Here is a 22,279-nt window from a genome sequence, read left to right as displayed (position 1 = left end):
GCCTAAAATATCTTTCCAAACCTTTTTTCTGGTGCAATTTAGTTCATATTTTTCTTGCTTAATCAATGTTTTATTCTGTTGTAAAAGCATACTGGCAGAGTTTTGCGAACACGACCTTCAGGATCTTTGTTTCAATAGAAGGTTGCTTTATAAAACTGGGTTTCACTGTGAAGTTTGACTTGTTCAGTATTAACATCAGCTGGGATCATAACACAACCCCACTTTGAAACCTAGCACAATTGTGTGGCTCATTTAACAAGGCAGGGAAGGTGGGACCATATAAAGTGAACCTGCTCCTCCATTCAGTATAATCATGGTTACTCTGCCTCAACTTTACTTTTCCACCTGCTTCCCAAATTCCTTGATTCCCAAAGAGATCAAAAATCTACCTATACCAGACATGAATGCACTCCAGCATAAGATGAAGTTGCATGAACACTCGCGAAGAAAATATTTTTCAAGATAGGTAGGAAACCAGGTGACACAATGATAGCTGGAAATGTAAGTTGGGAAGAGGACATAAGGAGGCTATAAAAAGATATTGATAGGTTACGTGAGTAGGCAGAGCTCTGGAAAATGTGAAAACTGTCCATTTTAGTAGGAAGAATAAAAGAGAAACATACTGTCTAAAGGGACAGGGAGTGCAGAGCTCAGATGCAGAGGGATCTGGGTGCCCTAGAGCATAAAGCACAAAAGATTAGTATGCAGGTACAGCAGTAAATAGGAATGCCAATAGAATGTTATTGCATATTGCAAGGGGAATTAAATACAAAAATAGGACGGTTCTGCATTGGTGAGACCATATTTGGAGTACTGTGTATAGCATTATTTGTGTTCAGACTAGATTCCCTACAGTGCGGGAACAGGCCCTTCGGCCCAACCAGTCCACACCGAACCTCCGAAGAGTAACCCACCCAGACCAGCTTCCCTCTGACTAATGCACCTAATACTATGGGCAACGTAGCACGGCCAATTCACTGAACCTGTACATTTTTGGACTGTGGGAGGAAAACGGAGCACCCGGAGGAAACCCTGTAGGCACGGGGAGAATGTTATTTAAACATGAATGAAAGTGTGTTGAAAGCAGGTCAGACAAGGTATACTAGACTAGCACCTATAGTGTGCAGGTTGCTTGAGACAAATGGTTAGACCCACTAGCCTTGTATCCACTGTAGTTACAAGAATAACAGGTGACTTGACTGAAGCATATACAGATCTTGAGGTTTCTTGAAAGGTTGCATACAGAAAGCAAGATTCCCACTGTGGGGAAATCTAGAATTAGCAGTAATGTTTAAAAAATAAGGGGTCACCAATATAATAGAGGTTATGGCAAATTTTTACTCTGAGGGCCATGTGTCTTTGGAATACTCTTCCTCAAGAGGTCATAGAAGCATAGCCTCTGAATATTTTTAAGACAGCGGTAGATAGAGTCTTGACAAGCAAGGGAGTGAAACATTATTGGTGGTAAGGGCAAATGCGTAGTTATCAAATCAGCCACAATCTTACTGAAAGGTGGAGCAAGCTCAAGGGGTTGGACTCCAGCTCCCAATCCATACGCAGGTTACAAAATGGGGGCAATTTGACACTTTTCTTTTTATTAACTTCCCCAAATGAATCAACACTTGTCTGCAGTCATATTTGCTGACAAATTCATGTCAATAGTTCAAAATATAAGCTTCCTATATAAACGTACCATGCTGTAAATAAACCTTTAACTGTTAGGCAGCAGGAACTCTGAGCAGGTGCCATTGCAACGTGGTAGATTTGTAAGGGTATTTGAAGTTGTGTACGAATTAGTAGGCCATTCAGTCCTTCAAGCCTACCCTGCCAAGTTGGCTGACCTGATTATAATCTCAAATCTGCATTCCTACCAACCCCAGTAATCCCCTTGCTTAACAAGTATCTCTCTGCCTTAAAAAAAATACCAAGATCGGCTTTGTATGAGAAATTATATTCTAAAATGTTGCCAAGAAGCATGCCAAGAAAAAAAAAGGCAGCAAATCTGCAACAGATCTGCAAAATGTTTTAGGTCTCATGCAAATTATTGATATGGAACTGCATAAATAGATATCTGAGTTGGAAGTATACAGCACTAAAGATCATGCTAATTTACTTTCGAAATAAATCACCGGGGCATAAGAAAGGAGGAGGAGGAACACGGAAAACACAATTAACTGACAGGAGATGCAAATGAGTGAGGTATTTCCAGTCCAAGTAAATTAAGTAATCAAAAGGATCAGATGAGCAAAGTGCATATCCATCCATCCCCTTACACAGGGCTTTCTCACATCCCTACCTCTTATAAAAAGTATTCAAATATTTTACCATTTATTCTATAATTATTGTGTCAGCAAGTGAAGAGAACATTGACCATAAGTAGAATGCCCACCTTTAATCTGCAAAATAACAACCATTTTTTACGTTGTTTTTCTACTGCCCTACAATTAAACCATCAACACCACAAACATGCAAAGCATGCAGCTCATTTTTCCTCCTACAGAGGGTACTATTGTACTTAATCACACAGCATATGAATACACATGATTCATAAGTTTCTGCAGCAATTTTGAGAGATGCCAGGCATGAATACTACAAGTGTCCTGCATTAAAGTCGCCCAGACTTGTACATGCTTCAGGAGCAATGCCAAATAATTACACAAAATGCATGGAGCTCTGAGGACAATAAGAAAATATCCCAGAATAAATTTGCACAATTTTAACAAGGCAGAGTGGAATGGCACAGATAACCTTGAGATACAGAATCTCTTCCCATACATTTATAGGTCAGAAGGCTAATTGTTAACAATAAGATAATGTACAAGTTCAAGTTCATTCGCTCTTACTGCTATAATTTTGAGTGAACCTTTTGCCATTATTTCTCATGCAATCAAGTAACTTTCCTCACTATTGACAGAAAGTAGCCCAATAAGCATAGAGAAATTACAATTAGCTTGTGTCCAAGGAAGAAAAGAAAGTTAAATGAGCACTGCTCACAAGGAAGTTAACTCTTAAAACGTGAAGCCAGATTTCAATTTGTGAAACACTTTCCAGTACTGAAGAGAAAGCATACTCACCATGGATTTAATTTCTGCCTAGTCAATGTATAACTGATTTGACAAAAATGTAAATCACCTTAAGTAATCGGGATACCTGTTCACATATACATACCAGAGAAAACATTTTATGAAGAAGAGTATAAAGCAAGCTATGGCAGCTTATGCATGTGCAGAGCTGATGCTGAACGTGCACAATGGTGAGCCTATGGAATTCTCTGCACCAGAAAGCAGTTGAGGCCAAACATTGAACATTTTCAAGAAGGAGATATGTATACACTTCTTAGGGCTAAAGGTATCAAAGGATTTGGGGAGAACGTAGGAACAGGGAACAATAAATGATTGTATCGAATGGTGGAGCAGGCTCAAGTGGCTGCATGGCCTACTCCTACTCTTGTGTTCTATGTTTCTATGTCTAAGAGTAGTGCACCAGCCAGAAGCACAAGCTTGTAATTATACATCTGCCTACACATCAATGATGCAAGCAAAGAGGGATAAAAAGCAGCCAAAATGAAGTGAACATTCTCATTTCACTAAGGGGGTAAAGAAACTTCTACATGTTTGTTTTCCTGTTTGATAGTTTGAATTTAAATGCACTGAGGGAGGTGATAGTTCTACAGAAGTAGAAATTTAATTTATTCTGAACTAAGTCTCAGTATAACTTAGAATTGAATTTATGAGGTGGGAGAGGAAAGACTCTCAATGTTAGAGGAAAATGAAACTTTCAGATGGTGAGGTGGTTTGCAATCAGTAGATTTCCATTTCTTATTTCAAAGTTGTGGAACAGATTTGACCAGACCTTCAGCAATTTAAATTAAGCCATGAGAATTAACATTATCAGGGTGTGTTTGGAATTAAAAACACACCCAGATGTCACCTTGAATTGATAAATAAATTAAAAGTTCTTCTGACACACTTCCCAAAAATATGTCTCAGCCTGAAAAGATAAACTGACTGCACCATCACAAATATTTTGCTTTAGAAGCTATTCTACATGAAGCAGGCTTTCCACGTTAAGTTTCAGCATAGATTCAGTGCAAAAGTAAAGACGCAAAAGTTAACAGTGGACAATTGAACAATTATCAGGAAGTATATGTTCTGCTGCTTGAATTAAAAAATAGTTGCAAACATATGGCTTGAAAAACTGTTTCTATATTCAAATGCATTTTTCACACAAATTAGTAAACAATCCATTCTCTCTAGGCAAAAGTAATTACTGCAGAAGCTGGAGATCATTCCCTCTACCCAGTCTGTTGGGTTAAAAATTCAGAAACAGTTCACTCTCCACTGAGATAGGAATATTTGACAATCACTGATAAGTTTTTTTTCCCCAAAAAATGTAATTAATGAGTCACGGGAAATGTAATGTAAATGCAACTAAGTGTTTTAATAAATGTTGGCTTTAAAATCTGATAACCAAGATCCAGTGCGTCTTTTGGGCATAACCACTCTGTCACTGGTTTTTGACAAACACAAATAGTGTAATGTTACATGAACAAAAGAAAAATAGAAGTCTAGATCAAACAGAATAGTTATTAGAGCTCCATGAATAAGACTCGCAGCACTGTGAAACGATAATTAAAACAAATTGCTGGTCTGAATGAACTGGCTCAAATTACATTAAGACAGCACATATCAGAGATCAAGTAAATGAGCCCAAGACTGAACACACATTTCAGCTGTTGTTTTGTTATTGCAACAGGCTGTAGACTTCTGTAGAACAGGATCAGATCAAATGGACACAATCTTTGAACAGAGCCAGACTAAATGCTTTATTGCTTCAAGAGACTCAAGAAAAAGTGTATTGCGTTTTTCAGCAGGATTTCTGGACCCAATGTAAACCAATGTTTAAAACAAATTAATATTTTGTTTTCTTTCTCTTGTTATTTACTTAGAGTCATAGAGATGTACAGCATGGAAACAGACCCTTCAGTCCAACCCATCCATGCCGACCAGATATTCCGACGCAATCTAGTCCCACCTGCCAGCACCTGGCCCACATCATATCCCAACCCAATCTAGTCCCACCTGCCAGCACATGGCCCATATCCCTCCAAACCCTTCCTATTCATATATCCATCAAGATGCCTTTTAAATGTTGCAATTGTACCAGCCTCCACCACATTCTATGGCAGCTCATTCCATACACGTACCATCCTCTGCATGAAAAAGTTTCCCCTCAGATCTCTTTTATATCTTTCCCATCTCACCCTAAACCGATGCCCTCTAGTTCTGGACTCCCTAACCCCAGGGAAAAGACTTTGTCTATTTATCCTATCCATGCCCCTCATGATTTTATAAACCTCTATATGGTCACCCCTTCTTCAAAGTCTCCCTATAGCTCAAATCCTCCAACCCTGACAACATCCTTGTAAATCTTTTTTGAAGCCTTTCAAGTTTCACAACATCTTCCTATTCATATACCCATCCAAATGCCTCTTAAATGTTGCAATTGTACCAGCCTCCACCACATCCTCTGGCAGCTCATTCCATACACGTACCACCTTCTGCGTGAAAAAGTTGCCCCTTAGGTCTCTTTTATATCTTTCCCCTCTCACCCTAAACCTATGCCCTCTAGTTCTGGACTCCCTGACCCCAGGGAGAAGACTTGCCTATTTATCCTATCCATGCCCCTCATAATTTTGTAAACCTCTATAAGGTCACCCCTCAGCCTCCAACGCTCCAGGGAAAACAGCCCCAGCCTATTCAGCTTCTCCCTGTAGCTCAGTTCCTCCAACCCTGGCAACATCCTTGTAAGGTTAGGAAAAATAGTAAAGCCACTGAATTTCAAATAAGCGAAGGTACTTACTATTTTGATGCATAAATATCATGTGGAGACAAAATAGAGTTAGCCTAATATGGGCAGTAGGAAAATGCCAATGTCTATTATAAAAGATTTAACAGCAGGGTACTTGAAAAGCAGTGCCAGAATTGGACAGAGTTAGCATGGATTTACGAAAGGGAAATCATGCTTGACAAATCTACTGGAACATTGCGAGGATGTGACTAGAAGAATTGATAAAGAGGAGACAACACATATGACTTATTTGTTTTTGCTGCCAAAGCGGATAACCTCACATTCATCCACATTATACTTCATGCATTTATCTGCCTTGCATTTATCCTCTCAATTTGTACAAATTCCTCCTCACAATTCACCCTGCTTTGTCTCATGTGCAAACTGAAGAGATACATTTAGTTCCTTCATTTAATATTGTGAATAGCTGGGTTCCAAGCACTGACCCATGTGGTACTTCACAACTTACTGCCTGCCATTCAGAAAATGATCCATTTATTCCAATCTTTGTTTAGTATCTGCCAATCAGTTCACTATCCAAGTCAGTGCATTAATCCCAATCCCGTACACTTGAACTTTACGTGGAACATCACAAGCCTTCTAAAAGTCCCCAGATATACTGGGGACCACAGACTGGTGAGCCCACAGAATTCTCTACCATAGAAAGTGCTTGAGGCCAAACATTGAATGTTCTCAAGGAGTTAAATATAGTCCTCAGGGCTAAAGGGTTTTCAGAGAAAGCGGGAACAAGATATGGAGTTAGATCATCTGTCATGATCATATCGAATGGTGGACCAGGTTCAAAGAAGAAAAGGATCTATCCCTTATCCTTTTATCTGTTGTGCTTGTAGTTTAATCATAAAGTCATAGAGATGTACATCACAGAAACAGACTGTTCGGTCCAACTCGTCCATGCCGACCAGATATCCCAACCTAATCTAGTCCCACTTGCCAACACCTGGCCCATATCCTACTAAAACATTCCTATTCATATACCCATCCAGATACCTTTTAAATGCTGTAATTGTACCAGGCTCCATCACTTCCTCTGGCAGCTCATTCCTTACATGCACCACCCTCTGTGCGAAAAAGCTGCCCCTTAGGTCTATAAATGCGTCCAACTTTTCTCTTTTGATACCAGTTATAGGAAGGATATTATTAAGCTGGAGTGGGCTCAGAACAGCTTTACCAGGATGTTGCTGGGTATGGAAGATTTGAGTTAAGAAGACAGACTGGATAGGCTGAGACTTCTATCACCAAAGCATAGGAGGTCGAGAGATGACCTCACAGAAGTTTATAAAAGCATGATAGATATGGATAGGGTTAATGTAGTCTTTTGCATATGTTGGGGGATTTTAAGACTAGGGGACATGTTTATAAAAGTGAGACGAGAGAGATTGAAAAAAGACATGATGGGCAATTTCTTTTTACAGAGGGTGATTCGCGAATGGAATGAACTTCCTGAAGGAGTGGTGGATGTTGATACCCAAATGTCTTCTAAACATTGTAATTTTAAGTGCATGATTAGGAAAGGTTCGGAGGGAAATGGGTCAGGAACAGGCAGGTGGGACTTGGTTAGTTTGGGATTATGTTCAGCGTGGACTGTTGGACTGAAGGGTCTGTTTCCTTGCTGGATAGTTCAATGACTCTTAAGACTCAAAATGAGATATAACAACAGTACATCATATACTCCATATGTATGGCCTTAGTTGTAATAAACTGCATACTTTTACTTACCATTCTGGGATAAGGCACTCGCCCAAAAGAGTAAATTTCCCATAGAAGAATGCCAAAGCTCCATACATCTGATTTTGTAGAAAAATTCTGCAATAAAGTCAAGAATGTGTATTATTCTTCTAATCTAGTTCATAATTACTGGTTGTATCCATTGCATGAACTTGTGTGTCAAGTTAGCAAATAATGTCCAAAGAATAACAGATAGACAATTACAATAGAAGACACGTATTTTCTTTAATCCAAACCTGGTTCTTCTTAGGGGGTTTGGAATAACTGGACCAGGAAGTCAAGATGCATTATTTTGTTAGACTGGTGTGGAAGGTGGGAGAGCTACATTCCATGGCCTAACACCTGTCCTAACAACAGGTGAAATAAGCATTAGCCAACTCAAATTTATGAATATCTGCATCGGGGCAGAGTTTCAGGCAAACTTGGTCTAGGAAGCGGTTCCCCACAATCAGAAATATTTTTATCTCTGGCATTTTATTTGGTTATCTTGAACGGATAGAATGGTTTAAGTCACAGCTGCACTCATGCAAATCCTGGCAGAAATAAAAGACAAGTATATTTTGTCAAGGAAGTAGAAACAGCCCACAACATTTCAATGATGAGTGCCAAATATCATAGCAAGAAAAAAGTAGGCAAACGTTTGAGTTCAGGCTTTAGATTAAACCAAAGTAAATGATGGATCTCTTATTTCAGCCTATCACTAAAGGTCTATACCACCTGGAAAGATGTTGCTGAATAGCTATACTTCATTTTCTAAGATTACAGTGCACAAGGCTATCTTACCATGTCACGTTGCCATTAGCAATTTCAGTTTGACTCATGTATGTCTGTTGTACACTTGTGACAGCTTGTCTCTACTTGATGTGATGTGGAAAACAGAGAAGAACAATGGAGAAAACTGAAGTAGTTACCCCCATAGTACACAGAACATTGCATTGCTCAACAACCATGCATTCCTTAGAAGACGACAGATTATCTGTATAATACCCAAAATAGCATGGCAGTTGAAGTGCAGCTGCCAGGCCCTGCTGCAAGTCACCTTTTTGCAACATCTCAAGATCCATATTTTTGGAAAGAATATTATATCTTCCATAAATCAGCCACATGCCTCAGCAGGACACAAGTCAAAAAAGTACTTAAAATGTCTTGCTATACCTATTAACCAGTCATCATATTTACCTTTTCTTTAAGAGCCTCGGGTGCAGTCCATTTTACAGGGAGCTTCCCAGTGTCTTGCATTGAAGAAGCTTCTTTTGTCAGACCAAAATCACTAACTTTAGCTATATTATCCTCAGAGACCAGGACATTACGAGCAGCTAAATCTCTATGTACAAAATTATTTGCTTCCAAGTATTCCATTGCTTCACAGACATCACTGAAAAAGAAATCAAAATATTATTAAACATGGCAGATACAGGCAGAATTATTTTGAATAAAACATAAAATACTGCATCACTTATGCTGAATTCACTGTGGTGGAAACCAAACAGTTGCTAATTCTATATTAATATCTTTCATTCCTCTAATGAGGAAATTTATCTTATTTCAGCATGTTTTCAAACTTGGGCTTGGTAATCTCTTAAGATGAATGAGGAAATTCCTGACGCTTTCAGAAGAAATTCTAAACTTATTGCCATATCTAAACAAATATTTCTATAATGACATTAGTTTCCTTTGGGTCATTTTGGGTCAGTAATGTTTATAAGAGAAAAATGCAGAAATTAGAAAACCATTGTCAAATAATTTATAAATGCTATCAGTTCTGTAGTTCCAGCTGCTAGTTATTTAATTAACAAGACAAAAGGACCAAATCAAGGGCAAGTGAACAGGTATGGGTTAGGTCCAAAAATAGGCTAAATAACTACCTGAAGTCATGACATAACGACACTGACAGACATTGACTGAAAACATAAACGAGCTTGTCCCCAGAACTAGTCAAAAGAACAGTAAGAGGGAACCATGAGGAAACAAAATGAATGAAAGGCGCAACAATCTTAAAGAATGTTTTGTACATTGGATGTTGACATTTACAGTGGTCATACAGAAAGTAGCTGAAAATGTGTTGCTGGAAAAGCGCAGGTCAGGCAGCATCCAAGGAACAGGAGAATCGACGTTTCGGGCATAAGCCCTTCTTCAGGAATGCTGACCTGCTGCGCTTTTCCAGCAACACATTTTCAGCTCTGATCTCCAGCATCTGCAGCCCTCACTTTCTCTCATACAGAAAGTAAGATGCATTTAACAAAAACTTGCAAGCACTGGCAACCAAATGGAACAGACGGAAAACTATAATCGGTTACTACTCCCAGGAGCGGTGGTGTAAATTCTCCATCCATTTGTTCATTTCAGGTGTACCCTTTTCTTCGATTCTGAAAATTGCATACAGATCATGATCACATGATAATAATACTCACATGGAAAACTTAAGTAAACAGTCTCCACCAAGGACAGACCTTCCTCTTGACCTCAGGTAATCCACCAAACTGCCCTGGTAGTGAACAGAAATTTAATTCTTATCACTGTCGTTTGAAACATCTGTATTGATCCAAGCACCCTGTATTCACAACATTCCTAAACATTTCACATGTGATGAGCTTTGGGGAGCAGTGAAGATTTATGGGGGTCAAATTCTGTACCAGCAATGTTCCACAAAATGACTTGGTCAATTTGTATGTGAAGCTGGTGAAACAAACTGAAGAAATACATTATGTCCAGTTAGCTGGATGGTTAATGCAAGGTTGAGAATAATGTAATAGTGTGGGTTGATTCCCATTCTGGCCAAGGGAGACTTGCAAAGTGTGTTTAGTTCTGGCCAATAGTGGAAGGCTGTGGCAAAACACAGCAGGTTAACAAATGGCTCCAAGTAAGGCATCAATAAACAATGAGCCATGGGCTTGCCTTCAGGCAAAAGGCACATGATTGAAAGAAAACTGCTTCAGGACATTTCAAAGTTTTTCAAAGCCAGCTGTTTGAAGCAGGACAAATTTCTCACAGATAAATCTGACTACAGCAAAAAGGGTGACACGCCAAACATCAAATTAACTGACTAGAGACCAGTTAATTTGTTTAAAAAAGAGCAGGCAAACAACTTGATTTTTTTCAGTGTTAGTATCAGCAAGCACTTATATGTTTAACATCGCAACCCAACGTTTTAAAGAAAAAATCACAACTTGAAAAAATGTCAGTGGGTCTACACCCACAGAATTAGTGTGGCTTTCCTCTCTGCAAATTCACCCCCTTTCGAGGGTTTTCTACTTCTTTATGACATAACTTCCACCTACAAGTAGTTAACTGTGTATATTGGCCCAAGACAAAATCTTTCTATTACTAACGGTAGAAAAACTGTCAGTGTACACCATCTCCTTTGAAATTCATAACAATTTTCAAGTCTGTACAGACAGATAAATACAAAAATCCAGAGGATGCTGTAAATTATCCAGTGTTTCTCCACTGGGTGCATTGCGGAAGTATCTCAAGTCTGCAAACAAAAAAAAATCACTAAATTGTCAAGAATTTTCCCTTTCACAATATTAGTCTTGCAGTAAAGATTGCTGTTAAAAGTTTCCATTTTTGAACAAGATGCAACTGGGTATTTCGATAGCAGACTGGGTTAATAATTAGATTTTAAAACTTCCTGGTCCTGAAAACTTAATATTAAATTTTTCAAATTCTCCAACTGACTAAACATTGAGGCAAGATCTATTCTTAAAATTATATTTCAGTTTCTACATCCTATGTATATGCACTAATTATATACTTTACGTGAAGATTATTTATTGCATTTTACTGGCTTGCAGGCTGCAAGTGCTTCAACATGGTTGGTCCTTTATCCTGCTTAATAGCATCACTTTCTGCAAACTTGGAAATTTCCGATTCGGTGCCTGACGTAAACCAAAGGTGGAAAAGGGAAAATCCACGCTACAGACATGGTGTGATCTTTGGGAGCAACTCTAACTTCACGCGAGCTTGGTCACTTGGACATCGTCGACAAAATTGGGGTCAATAGTAAAACCCCAAAAACGCAGAAAAACACAGCTTAAAAAGATTAAATCGAAGTGCTTTTTCTAGTTCACAAAAGTGAATTAAAAGCAATATTGATTAGTGCACTTGATCCGAATTTTAAAATTGGCAGATCTACTAAAGTGATCTAGCATTAAGGAGTGCAGTTAATTTGAAGTACAAATCACATTACCAAGCAGCTGCATAAACTACAATAAATTCAAAAGGCTACTCAGTAAAAATGGTATTCTCAAAACAAGATAGACCTTGCATTATAAGACATTTCTGTACCATTCAAAATGCAGAATTTCGATAAATATATGTCCTGCTTACGACTGCTGAAACTTTGTTGACAATTTTGTTCAGGAATACAATCAAAAGAAAAATTTAAACTGTAAATTTGCCCTGTGGAATTAATCAAAACTTGCATCAAATACACAGTTTTTGGGTAAAAGAACTGAAACGAAGTAAGAATTTTTACCCAAATGTCTGTGCTGATATCTGCCCTCGACAAAACAGAAGTTTGAAATCACTTCTACACAATTAGTCTCCACAGCCTTTCTAGCACATTTCATCCATCTGCAAATCTAACTTCAAATGTTGATATAGTTCCTTTGGCAGACAATAACCCTGGAAGTGAATTCTACATTCCTATAAATGGTTTGGTAAAAGGGAAACAAATTGATGCTGTAGAGATCCACACTGAAAGCCTTGGACTTCATGAAGTGTCACATATAGAACTGCAGAATTCTCAGATTAAAAATGAATACGAACATGTCAGTTCAAGTCCTTCAATCTCCATATGTATTGCAACCACACACTTACTTTCGCCATGTATTCTGTTACAATGTATAATGACCCGCCTTCTTCGACAATGACACCCAAAAGTTGAACTAAGTTTTTGTGACGGAGTTGCCTGTAAGAAAGGAAAATTGTTGTGAGTTTTTAACACTTTTTAAAAACTTACAAATACTCTAGTCAAGACGATTTTAATAAAAACACACTACAGTACCTCAGAAAACCAAAATGTTAGCATTTCAGCTTGATTCTAAGTCAGCAACACTGAGCACACTTTATTTAATGACCTCTCAAACTACTGAGATTTGATGCTGAGTGGGATTTCACAATAATCGTCATGGAAACTGATTGACATGACCCAAGAAGTCAAAGGGAACCAAGTCAATTTTCTTGTGTAGAACTGACAATTACCAGACAGCAAACTCTCTTCCCTGCAGGCCATTAATGAACCTTTAAACATCTAACCTTGCTGCTTTTTCTCCCCCCATGGCGTCAGCCCACAGTTTTTAGTTTGTTGAATTTACTTTCAGAACATAACCTTGGACTTGCTCATCCAGTTCCTTAACCTACACTACCATGCAAAGGAAATCAAGATTCCAATGTAAAAATAAAAGCTGATATGCACTTGTGACAAAGCACAAAGTAAACAATTTGGTCAATCCACAGTTAAAGATCTTCCACACAATACAAAATAACAAGATATGGTTCCTTCAATTTTGTCATTTGAGCAATACGCTTAAATTGGAGAAATTCATCCATGAAATTTCATGGAAGTAAACATGACAGAATAATTGATAAATGTTGATCCAAGTACACAAAGTGAACTGGCAGGGATACAGTGAAAGAGGCTATGGAATAAAAGGCAGCAGGCACCTGAAGAATTTAATTTTGCCACAATGGTTCAGAACTCAGACCAAAATCTGCCTTTTTCAAAAAGAAATGCGAGGGTTGGAGGATCTGAGCTACAGGGAGAGGCTGAACAGGCTGGGACTGTTTTCGCTGGAGTGTTGGAGGCTGAGGGGTGACCTTATAGAGGTTTACAAATTTATGAGGGGCATAGATAGGAAAAATAGGTAAAGTCTTTTCCCTGGGGTTGGGGAGTCCAGAACTAGAGGGCATAGCTTTAGGGTGAGAGGGGGAAAGATATAAAAGAGACCGAAGGGGCAACTTTTTTCACGCAGAGGATGGTATGTGAATGGAATGAGCTGCCAGAGGATGTGGTAGAGGCCGGTACAATTGCAACATTTAAGAGGCATTTGGAAGGGTATATGAGTAGGAAGGTTTTGGAGGGATATGGACCAGGTGCTGGCAGGTGGGACGAGATTGGGTTGGGATAGCTGGTCGGCGTGGACAGGTTGGACCGAAGGGTCTGTTTCTGTGCTGTATCTCTCTATGATTCTATAAATCAATACGACTTTCATTTCAAATGTTTGACACGAAGAATCACCATTTCAAAAATCTTTTATTTTGAAATACAAGAGATTAGAGAGTTAAATGTAGAACTTACGTCATTACAGAGGCTTCTGCAATGAATGCTTGGGCAGTTGCATCATGTTTGATGCATTTGACTGCTACTTTGTTGCCTCTATATTCACCCAACATCACATCTAGAGGAAAATAAACAGTTGAGTCAAAAGAGGTGCTTCATACACACCAAAATCTTGGACATGCAAAATAGAGTTTAATTTTTGAACTAGAAACCACGGTTAAGTAATCAAGACTCATAATAGATCAACAACAAATAAGGCAAGACAGTCACAAGAAAACAAGACAGATGGTTAAGCATAACAAACCACTGGAGGACACTTAGAATCATAATCTGAATTGCTGAATAGTTCCAGAATGGTCTTGCATATCTGTGCTGATTCTCTGAAGAACTTCACCAAATGGCACTCCCCTGACATAAAGAATGGCCCTGCACATTGTGCCCTTTCAGATAATGATCCAATTCCCCTATCAAAGCTTCAAGTGATACTACCTCCACTACATGGAGGCAGCATATTCCCGATCATAAGCATGAACTGAAATGAAAATATTTTTTCGTGTTGCCATTGCTTCTTTTGAGGGAATGCTGATTCCAATCTATAATGGGGAGGTGCCGGTGTTGGGCTGGGGTGGACAAAGTAAAAACTCTGAGCACCAGGTTACAGTCCAACAGGTATATTTGGAAGCACTAGCTTTCAGAGCACTGCTCCTTCATCAGGTAACGAGTGGGGCAGGATCATAAGACACAGAATTTATAGCAAAAGATCACAGTGACATTCAATTAAAACGATATATTGAACAAACTTAGATTGCAGTTAAGTCTTTCATCTTTTAGAATGGGTTGTAGTGAGGTGAATTTACATTTGCAGATACATTCTATTTTTGTTCAAAGAGCACACAACTTACATGCAGTCAATCCACATAACATTTTATAAATGTTTACTTTGGAAACAGACTCAGTCTGACTCAAGATTGAAATACAGACAGACTCTAACCTCACACCTTTAAAAAATTGTCTGAGCTGAGATGTCACTTTTTAAAAATAAAACCTTAAGTTACCTCAACAACGTGACTTAAAAATAGTTCTGTGATTTACATATTAATGAACCGAAACCTGCAACCCATTCTATAAGATGAAAGACTTAACAGCAATCTAGGTTCATTCAAAATATCATTTTAATTGCATGACATTGTGATCTTTTGCAATAAAGTCTGTGTCTTATGATCCTGCCCCACGAGTTACTTGATGAAGGAACAGTGCTCTTAAAGCTAGTACTTCCAGATAACCTGTTGGGCTATAACCTGGTGTTGTGTGATTTTTAACCTGATCCCAATCCAGATGACCCAAGAGCTGTCACCTATAGTAGCATCACACGCCTCTGAATCAGGTAAAAACAATGACTGCAGATGCTGGAAACCAGATTCTGGATTAGTGGTGCTGGAAGAGCACAGCAGTTCAGGCAGCATCCGAGGAGCAGTAAAATCGACGTTTCGAGCAAAAGCCCTTCATCAGGAATACAAGCAGAGTGCCTGAAGGGTGGAGAAATAGAGCTGGAAGTTTGGAATTGGGGTGAGGTGGGGGAAGGGGAAATGAGGAAACTGTTGAAGTCCACATTGATGCCCTGAGGTTGAAATGTTCCGAGGCGGAAGATGAGGCGTTCTTCCTCCAGGCGTCGGGTGGTGAGGGACCGGCGGTGAAGGAGGCCCTTGGCAGAGTGGGAGGGGGAGTTGAAATGTTGGGGCACAGGGCGGTGTGGTTGATTGGTGCAGGTGTCCCAGAGATGTTCCATAAAGCATTCTGCTAGGAGGCATCCAATCTCCCCAATGTAGAGGAGACCGCATCGGGAGCAACAGATACAATATCAGCCAGTTATACATTCAAACGCTACTCCCAGGAATTGATCACAGCCAAGGCTGATACTTTAGTGCCTTTCGGACAGGAGTGAGAGCTTATCCACCTTCTCAGAATAGCTGCAAAAAATTGCATGACAGTAGTTGCAGAGGATTTCTTCTGATATTCAGCCTGATATTCATCCCTCAAGCACCAAATTCATTGCTAACTGCAGGACCTCGATGGGCAGACGTTTCAAACTCTTGATATCACACAACTTTACTGGAAGCCCCAAAGTCATGCTGTATTTGCTGGGTAGATATATCAAATGTTTGCCATATTGATAATGTTTAAAAACTGAGGGCAATTTCCATCTGATCACCCTCAACAAAACGGCAAAATACATATTCTTAATGAATTTATAACTAATATTTCAAAATCAAAGCAAATTCTCTCAAGTACAAAACAGTAGTTACTAACAGAACAAATGTACAAAGATAGGAAACAGCTGAATCCCATGCATAGTAATGTCAAGTCAGCCCCCAAACCCAAACACATTAAGTTGCCACTTGCCTCCAAATTCTCCTTTGCCTATTGTTTGTAACAATTTGAGCTCCCTCATGCTTAGTGCCCATCCACCTAAAAAAAACAAACACAATAAGAAATTGCCAAAAGCAACGGGTAGCCGGCTACTGATGAAAATTCAGCTTTTGAAGGCTTTCAATATACCTAGATTTTTGAAGACAGTGAATAATTTTAATAATGAAATGACTGAACCAAATACAATATTGCCACTATGCACATGCAGCAGAACAGGCCATTCAAAGTGTCTATACACAAGATGCTGCCATCAGCCTAAATATAGGGACACGATTCTAACTTAGCGAGTTTTGAGAAGATTTGTAGTTCATATTGAGATTTTGGGCGTAGGTTTGCTCACTGTGCTGCAAGGTTCATTTCCAGACGTTTCATTGTGCTATTAGGTGACATCTTCAGTGGACCTCAGGCAAAGCAATGCTGAGAATTCCTGCTTTCTATTTATATGTTTGGGTTTCTTTGGGTTGGTGATGTCACTTCCTGTGGTGAAGTCACACTTCCTGTTCCTTTTCTCAGGGGGTGGTAGAGGGGTTTAACTATGTGTTTGTTGATAGATTGAAATGCCATGCTTCTAGGAATTCTCGTGCATGTCTTTATTTGGCTTGTCCTAAAATGGATGTGTTGTCCCAGTCAAAGTGGTGTTCTTCCTCACCTGTATGTGAGGATACTAGTGAGAGGGGGTCATGTCTTTTTGTGGCTAGTTGGTGTTCATGTATCCTGGTGGCTAGTTTTCTGCCTGTTTGTCACAGTCCGAGAACGGTATTTTGTAAATGACGTTAGTTTTGCTCATTGTCTGTATAGGGTTTTTCAAGTTCATTAGCTGCTGTTTTAGTGTGTTGGTGGGTTTGTGGGCTACCATGATGCCAAGGGGTCTGAGTAGTCTGGCAGTCATTTCCGAAATGTCTTTAATGCAGGGGAGAGTGGCTAGGGTTGCTGTACGTGTTTTGTCTGCTTGTTTGGGTTTGTTGCTGAGAAATCGGCGGACTGTGTTCATTGGGTACCAGTTCTTTTTGAACACACTGTATAGGTGATTTTCCTCTGCTCGGAGTAGTTCCTTGGTGCTGCAATGTGTGTTGGCTCGTTGAAACAATGTTCTGATGCAGCTTGGTTTGTGGGTGTTGGGTTGATTGCTTCTGTAGTTCAATATTTGGTCAGTATGTATGTGTTATTTTCCTGTAGATGCTGGTTTGAAATTCCCCATTGGCTGTTCGCTCTACTGTGACATCTAGGAATGGCAGTTTGTTGTTGTTGTTTTCCTCCTCTTTCGTGAATTTTATGCTAGGGAGGGTATTATTGATGGTCTTTAAGGTTTCCTCTAATTTGTTTCGTTTAGTGATGACGAAGGTGTCATCCACGTAGCAGACCCAAAGTTTGGGTTGGATGGTTGGCAGAGCTGTTTGTTCGAGTCCCTGCATTACTGCCTGTGCTAAGAACCCTGATATCGGATACAACAACAAACTGCCATTCCTAGATGTCACAGTAGAGCGATCAGCCAATGGGGAATTTCAAACCAGCATCTACAGGAAAACAACACATACTGACCAAATACTGAACTACAAAAGCAATCATCCCAACACCCACAAACGAAGCTGCATCAGAACATTATTTCAATGAGCCAACACACACTGCAGCACAGAGAAACCACGCAGAGCAAAGAAAAATCACCTATACAGTGTACTTAAAAAAAGAACTGGTACCCAATGAACACAGTCCACCGATTTCTCAGCAACAAACCCAAACAAGCAGACAAAGCACGTCCAGAAACCCTAGCCACTCTCCCCGCATCAAAGACATCTCGGAAATGACTGCCAGACTACTCAGACCCCTTGACATCATGGTAACCCACAAATCCACCAACACACTAAAACAGCAGCTAATGAACTTGAAAGACCCTATACAGACAATGAGCAAAACTAATGTCATTTACAAAATACAAAGGACTATAACAAACACTACAATGGACAAACAGGCAGAAAACTAGCCACCAGGATACATGAACACCAACTAGCCACAAAAAGACATGACCCTCTCTCACTAGTATCCTCACATACAGATGAGGGAGGACACCACTTCGACTGGAGCAACACATCCAAGGACGAACCAAACAAAGACATGCACGATAATTCCTAGAAGCATGGCATTCCAACCGGAACTCTCTCAACAAACACATCGAGTTAGACCACATCTACCACCCCCTGAAAAAAGGAATAGGAAGTGTCGCTTCACCACAGGAAATTACATCGCCAACTCAAAGAAGAACCAACTTTATAAACAGAAAGCAGGAATTCTCAGCATTGCTTTGCTTGAGGCCCACTGAAAATGTTACCTAGTAGGGTAATGAAATGTCTGGAAATGAACCTTGCAGCTCAATGAGCAAACTTACATCCAATGATTCATACTCCCAAGCACGATTTCTTTGTGTCATTTCATGCACGAGGTCACGACACAGCATATGTGCACATCCAGTGGTGGCATTCACAATGAGTATGGCTCTTCAATCATCAATTCATTTCAGGAGGAGAACATGTGTTAACATCATGCTGTCACAATGAAGTCCATGCCATCAAACGCCATTCCATGGAGTGCATTACAGAGTTTGTGTGAACATCTGTGCCTGTGCGCATCTGTCAGTAGACACATGTGCTTTTGCCTGTGTGCACGTGTACAGGATGGGGGTTAAGGAGCCCAAAATAAATCAGCATTTTCAGGTTTCAAACTTGCCACTCACTTCTGGAGAACTCATCCTGGGCTGCCACCGTCCCTTCCATAAGCTTCGGAGTGATGAGACGCGTGCACAACCCATCAGCATCCATGGTGTAATGCTAAACATGGGAACAAACAAACAATAAAAATGGACAGAAGGTAAAGATATTGTCATCAATCCAGCAGAATTTAAAACATGCCAGACTCCTTGTGTCATACTGCACCTGACTTATTCACTGTGCTGTATATTGCTTAAGGTTGCAGATGCAAATCAGACATCAATAATCCAGTGACTGCTTGCTACAAATTTTATTCCCTTTGGAGTAATAGTTGTCCTTTCCTTGAGCAATGAAGCAATGTTATCTCCCTTCTGATTTAAACTAATGCTCCATTGTCTGCTCCTTATAAAAGTACTAGTTCACAGAAAGGAAAAAAGATACACAAGAGTAGAAGTCAGGATTTAAAAAAAGAACTTAGAGATGCTGAATTTCACCATCCTCAGTTGAAGAATGGCCTTCTTGCACCACTTTCAACAACAAGCAATACTTTTTAGTATTGGTAAATGGGAGTGAAGCTTTATGAAGGGGACCACCTGGGTTGAAGAAAACAAAATGACATAACATTTTTGTGATTGGGGGGGGGGGGGGGAGGGGAAAGAGAACAGTCGCAGTGCAGGACAAATTTTTCTTTGGGAAATCCATTTGACATGGATGAGTTGGACCAAAGGGTCTGTTTCCATGCTGTATGACACTGACTATAACACAAAGACTTCCCTGAAGTCATACAACTAGTGATAACTGCTTGCTTTGTTGACTAGTTTTGAGAGTTTGCTTTATTTAATTTTCAGTTCAGGGACAATAAGCCTTCAAGAAAGGCAGAGCAGCTAATCTCTCTTACTTCTGCAAGTAACTGTCTAAGCTCAGGGCAAAAGCGATTTGTTCTCATGAAAGAGAGACTGAAGGAACATCTTGTTATTGTAGTTCCTGAGGAAGCTGTCTCTGAAAATATGCTACAGGCAACAGATTTGACCACATGGCCAGAACATCAGAGTGACAGATCAGGAGCACTAGTCTTCATCTTTTTGCCTTCAAGAATAACCCATTGGCCAAACTGGATTTTTCCACCAGAAGTCAACCTCTGCAGAGAAATCCTTTTTTCTCAGCCTGAACTATGTGCTTGCATCTTTTTTGGAATATTTGGAGGGATAAGCACTTATTTTTCGACATGACCAACTGTGAATGTGAAATGATTAATACATTTTTACTGAATCTAAGTCTTGCTTCAATAATAAATCATTAACTGTGTTTATTAAGAACCCTGGTTAATTCATGTTTTTATTTAATAATTGATTAAAAATTAGGCATTTAACTGACCGTCTCAGTAACTGGAAGTACAATTCTTATTTTGTGACCTGGGAAGTAGTGACACGAGATAACATTGGATTCTTACAACCGTGGTTGTAAAAGACTGTAAATTTGCATATTAAACTAGTATAGTAAGTTTCCACTTTAAATATCAAAAGGAAATAAATAGTTTGAAAGTAAAGGAAAGAAGCTTGAATTTTTAATGTATTTGAAAATAATTTAAACGTTTGATATTATAGAGACAGATATATGAACTGATAAAAGATTAAAAACCTCAATACAACTGAAATATCAGTTATACCGAGTTTCCTAATCATTGTACATCAATCGTCACTTTTGAAAATTAGTTTAATGAATTAATGATGCTTTTGAACATAAATCATTTAGGGTAGCATGGCCACAGTGGTTAGCACTATTGCCTTATCGTACCAGGGACTTGGGTTTGATTTTACCAGACTGTGCAGTTTGCATGTTCTCCCATATTTGTGTGGGTTTCCTCTGGATGCTCTGGCTTCCTCCGAGAGTTTGAAGATGTGTAGGGGTCATAGGGATTTGGAGGGGGGTGGTGGTGGTGTCCCATTGGGGTGCTATTTGGAGGGTCAGTATCAACTAAATGGGCTTAATGGCCTCCATCTGCACTGTAGGGATACTATGATCGATTTGGATTGACATTCACTAAGTGGCAAAGATGAAAACCAAAAATCATGAATAAGGTGACTGAAAAAGTTGTCAAAAATTTATAATATTGATTGAGATACTTTTGAAGAGAAAGTGAGGACTGCAGATGCTGGAGATCAGAGTCAAATATGGTGATGCTGGAAAAGCACAGCCAATCAGGCAGCATCTGAGGAGCAGGAGAGTAGATGTTTCAAGCATAAGCTCTTCATCAGGAGTCAGACATTCAAGGACAAAAGGGTAACTGGGGAGAGAATAGGGCCCCTCAAAGATCAGCAAGGCGGCCTTTGTGTGGAGCCTCAGAAAATGGGGGAGATACTAAATGAATATTTTGCATCAGTATTTACTGTGGAAAAGGATATGGAAGATATAGACTGTAGGGAAATAGATGGTGACATCTTACAAACTGTCCAGATTACACAGGAGGAAGTGCTGGATGCTTTGAAACGGTTAAAGATGGATAAATTCTCAGGACCTGATCAGGTGTACCCGAGAACTCTGCGGGAAGCTAGAGAAGTGATTGCTGGGCCTCTTGCTGAGATATTTGTATCAGCGGTAGTCACAGGTGAGATGCCAGAAGACTGGAGGTTGGCAAACGTGGTGCCACTGTTTAAGAAGGGCAGTAAAGACAAGCCAGGGAACTATAGACCGGTGAGCCTGACCTCTGTGGTGGGCAAGTTGTTGGATGGAATCCTGAGGGATAGGATGTACATTTCTGACTGATTCGGGATAGTCAACATGGCTTTGTGTGTGGGGAAATCATGTCTCACAAACTTGATTGAGTTTTTTTGAAGTAACAAAGAAGATTGATGAGGGCAGAGCAGTAGATGTGATTTATGTGGACTTCAGTAAGGCGCTCGACAAGGTTTCCCCATGAGAGACTGATTAGCAAGGTTAGATCTCATGGAATACAGGGAGAACTAGCCATTTGGATACAGAACTGGCTCAAAGGTAGAAGACAGAGGGTGGTGGTGGAGGGTTGTTTTTCAGACTGGAGGCCTGTGACCAGTGGAGTGCCACAAGGATCGGTGCTGGGCCCTCTACTTTTTGTCATTTACATAAATGATTTGGATGCGAGCATAAGAGGTACAGTTAGTAAGTTTGCAGATGACACCAAAATCTGAAACGTTGTTTCTCCTGTTCCTCTGATGCTGCCTGGCCTGCTGCGCTTTTCCAGCACCACACTTTTCAACAACTGTTACTAAGTTTGCAGATGACACCAAAATTGGAGGTG

General features: G+C 39.7%; 1 protein-coding gene across 7 annotated transcripts in view; it reads right to left on the bottom strand.

The window, feature by feature from the left end:
- The window catches only part of csk (C-terminal Src kinase), a 141,680-nt gene that overhangs the window by 1,642 nt on the left and 117,759 nt on the right, over positions 1 to 22,279 (bottom strand). For all 7 annotated transcript variants that reach the window (XM_043680259.1, XM_043680257.1, XM_043680261.1 and 4 more), the window contains 7 exons: positions 19,032 to 19,125; positions 16,280 to 16,345; positions 13,898 to 13,997; positions 12,418 to 12,508; positions 10,008 to 10,081; positions 8,776 to 8,971; positions 7,588 to 7,674 (listed from right to left, as the gene is read on the bottom strand). In XM_043680259.1, coding sequence (XP_043536194.1) covers positions 7,588 to 7,674; positions 8,776 to 8,971; positions 10,008 to 10,081; positions 12,418 to 12,508; positions 13,898 to 13,997; positions 16,280 to 16,345; positions 19,032 to 19,125 — 708 coding nt within the window. The remainder of the gene's footprint in view (positions 1 to 7,587; positions 7,675 to 8,775; positions 8,972 to 10,007; positions 10,082 to 12,417; positions 12,509 to 13,897; positions 13,998 to 16,279; positions 16,346 to 19,031; positions 19,126 to 22,279) is intronic.

The sequence above is a fragment of the Chiloscyllium plagiosum genome, chromosome 40 (assembly GCF_004010195.1).
Source record: "Chiloscyllium plagiosum isolate BGI_BamShark_2017 chromosome 40, ASM401019v2, whole genome shotgun sequence".
In the NCBI taxonomy this organism is placed as follows: Eukaryota; Metazoa; Chordata; class Chondrichthyes; order Orectolobiformes; family Hemiscylliidae; genus Chiloscyllium; species Chiloscyllium plagiosum.
This window is presented reverse-complemented; position numbering and strand designations above follow the sequence as displayed.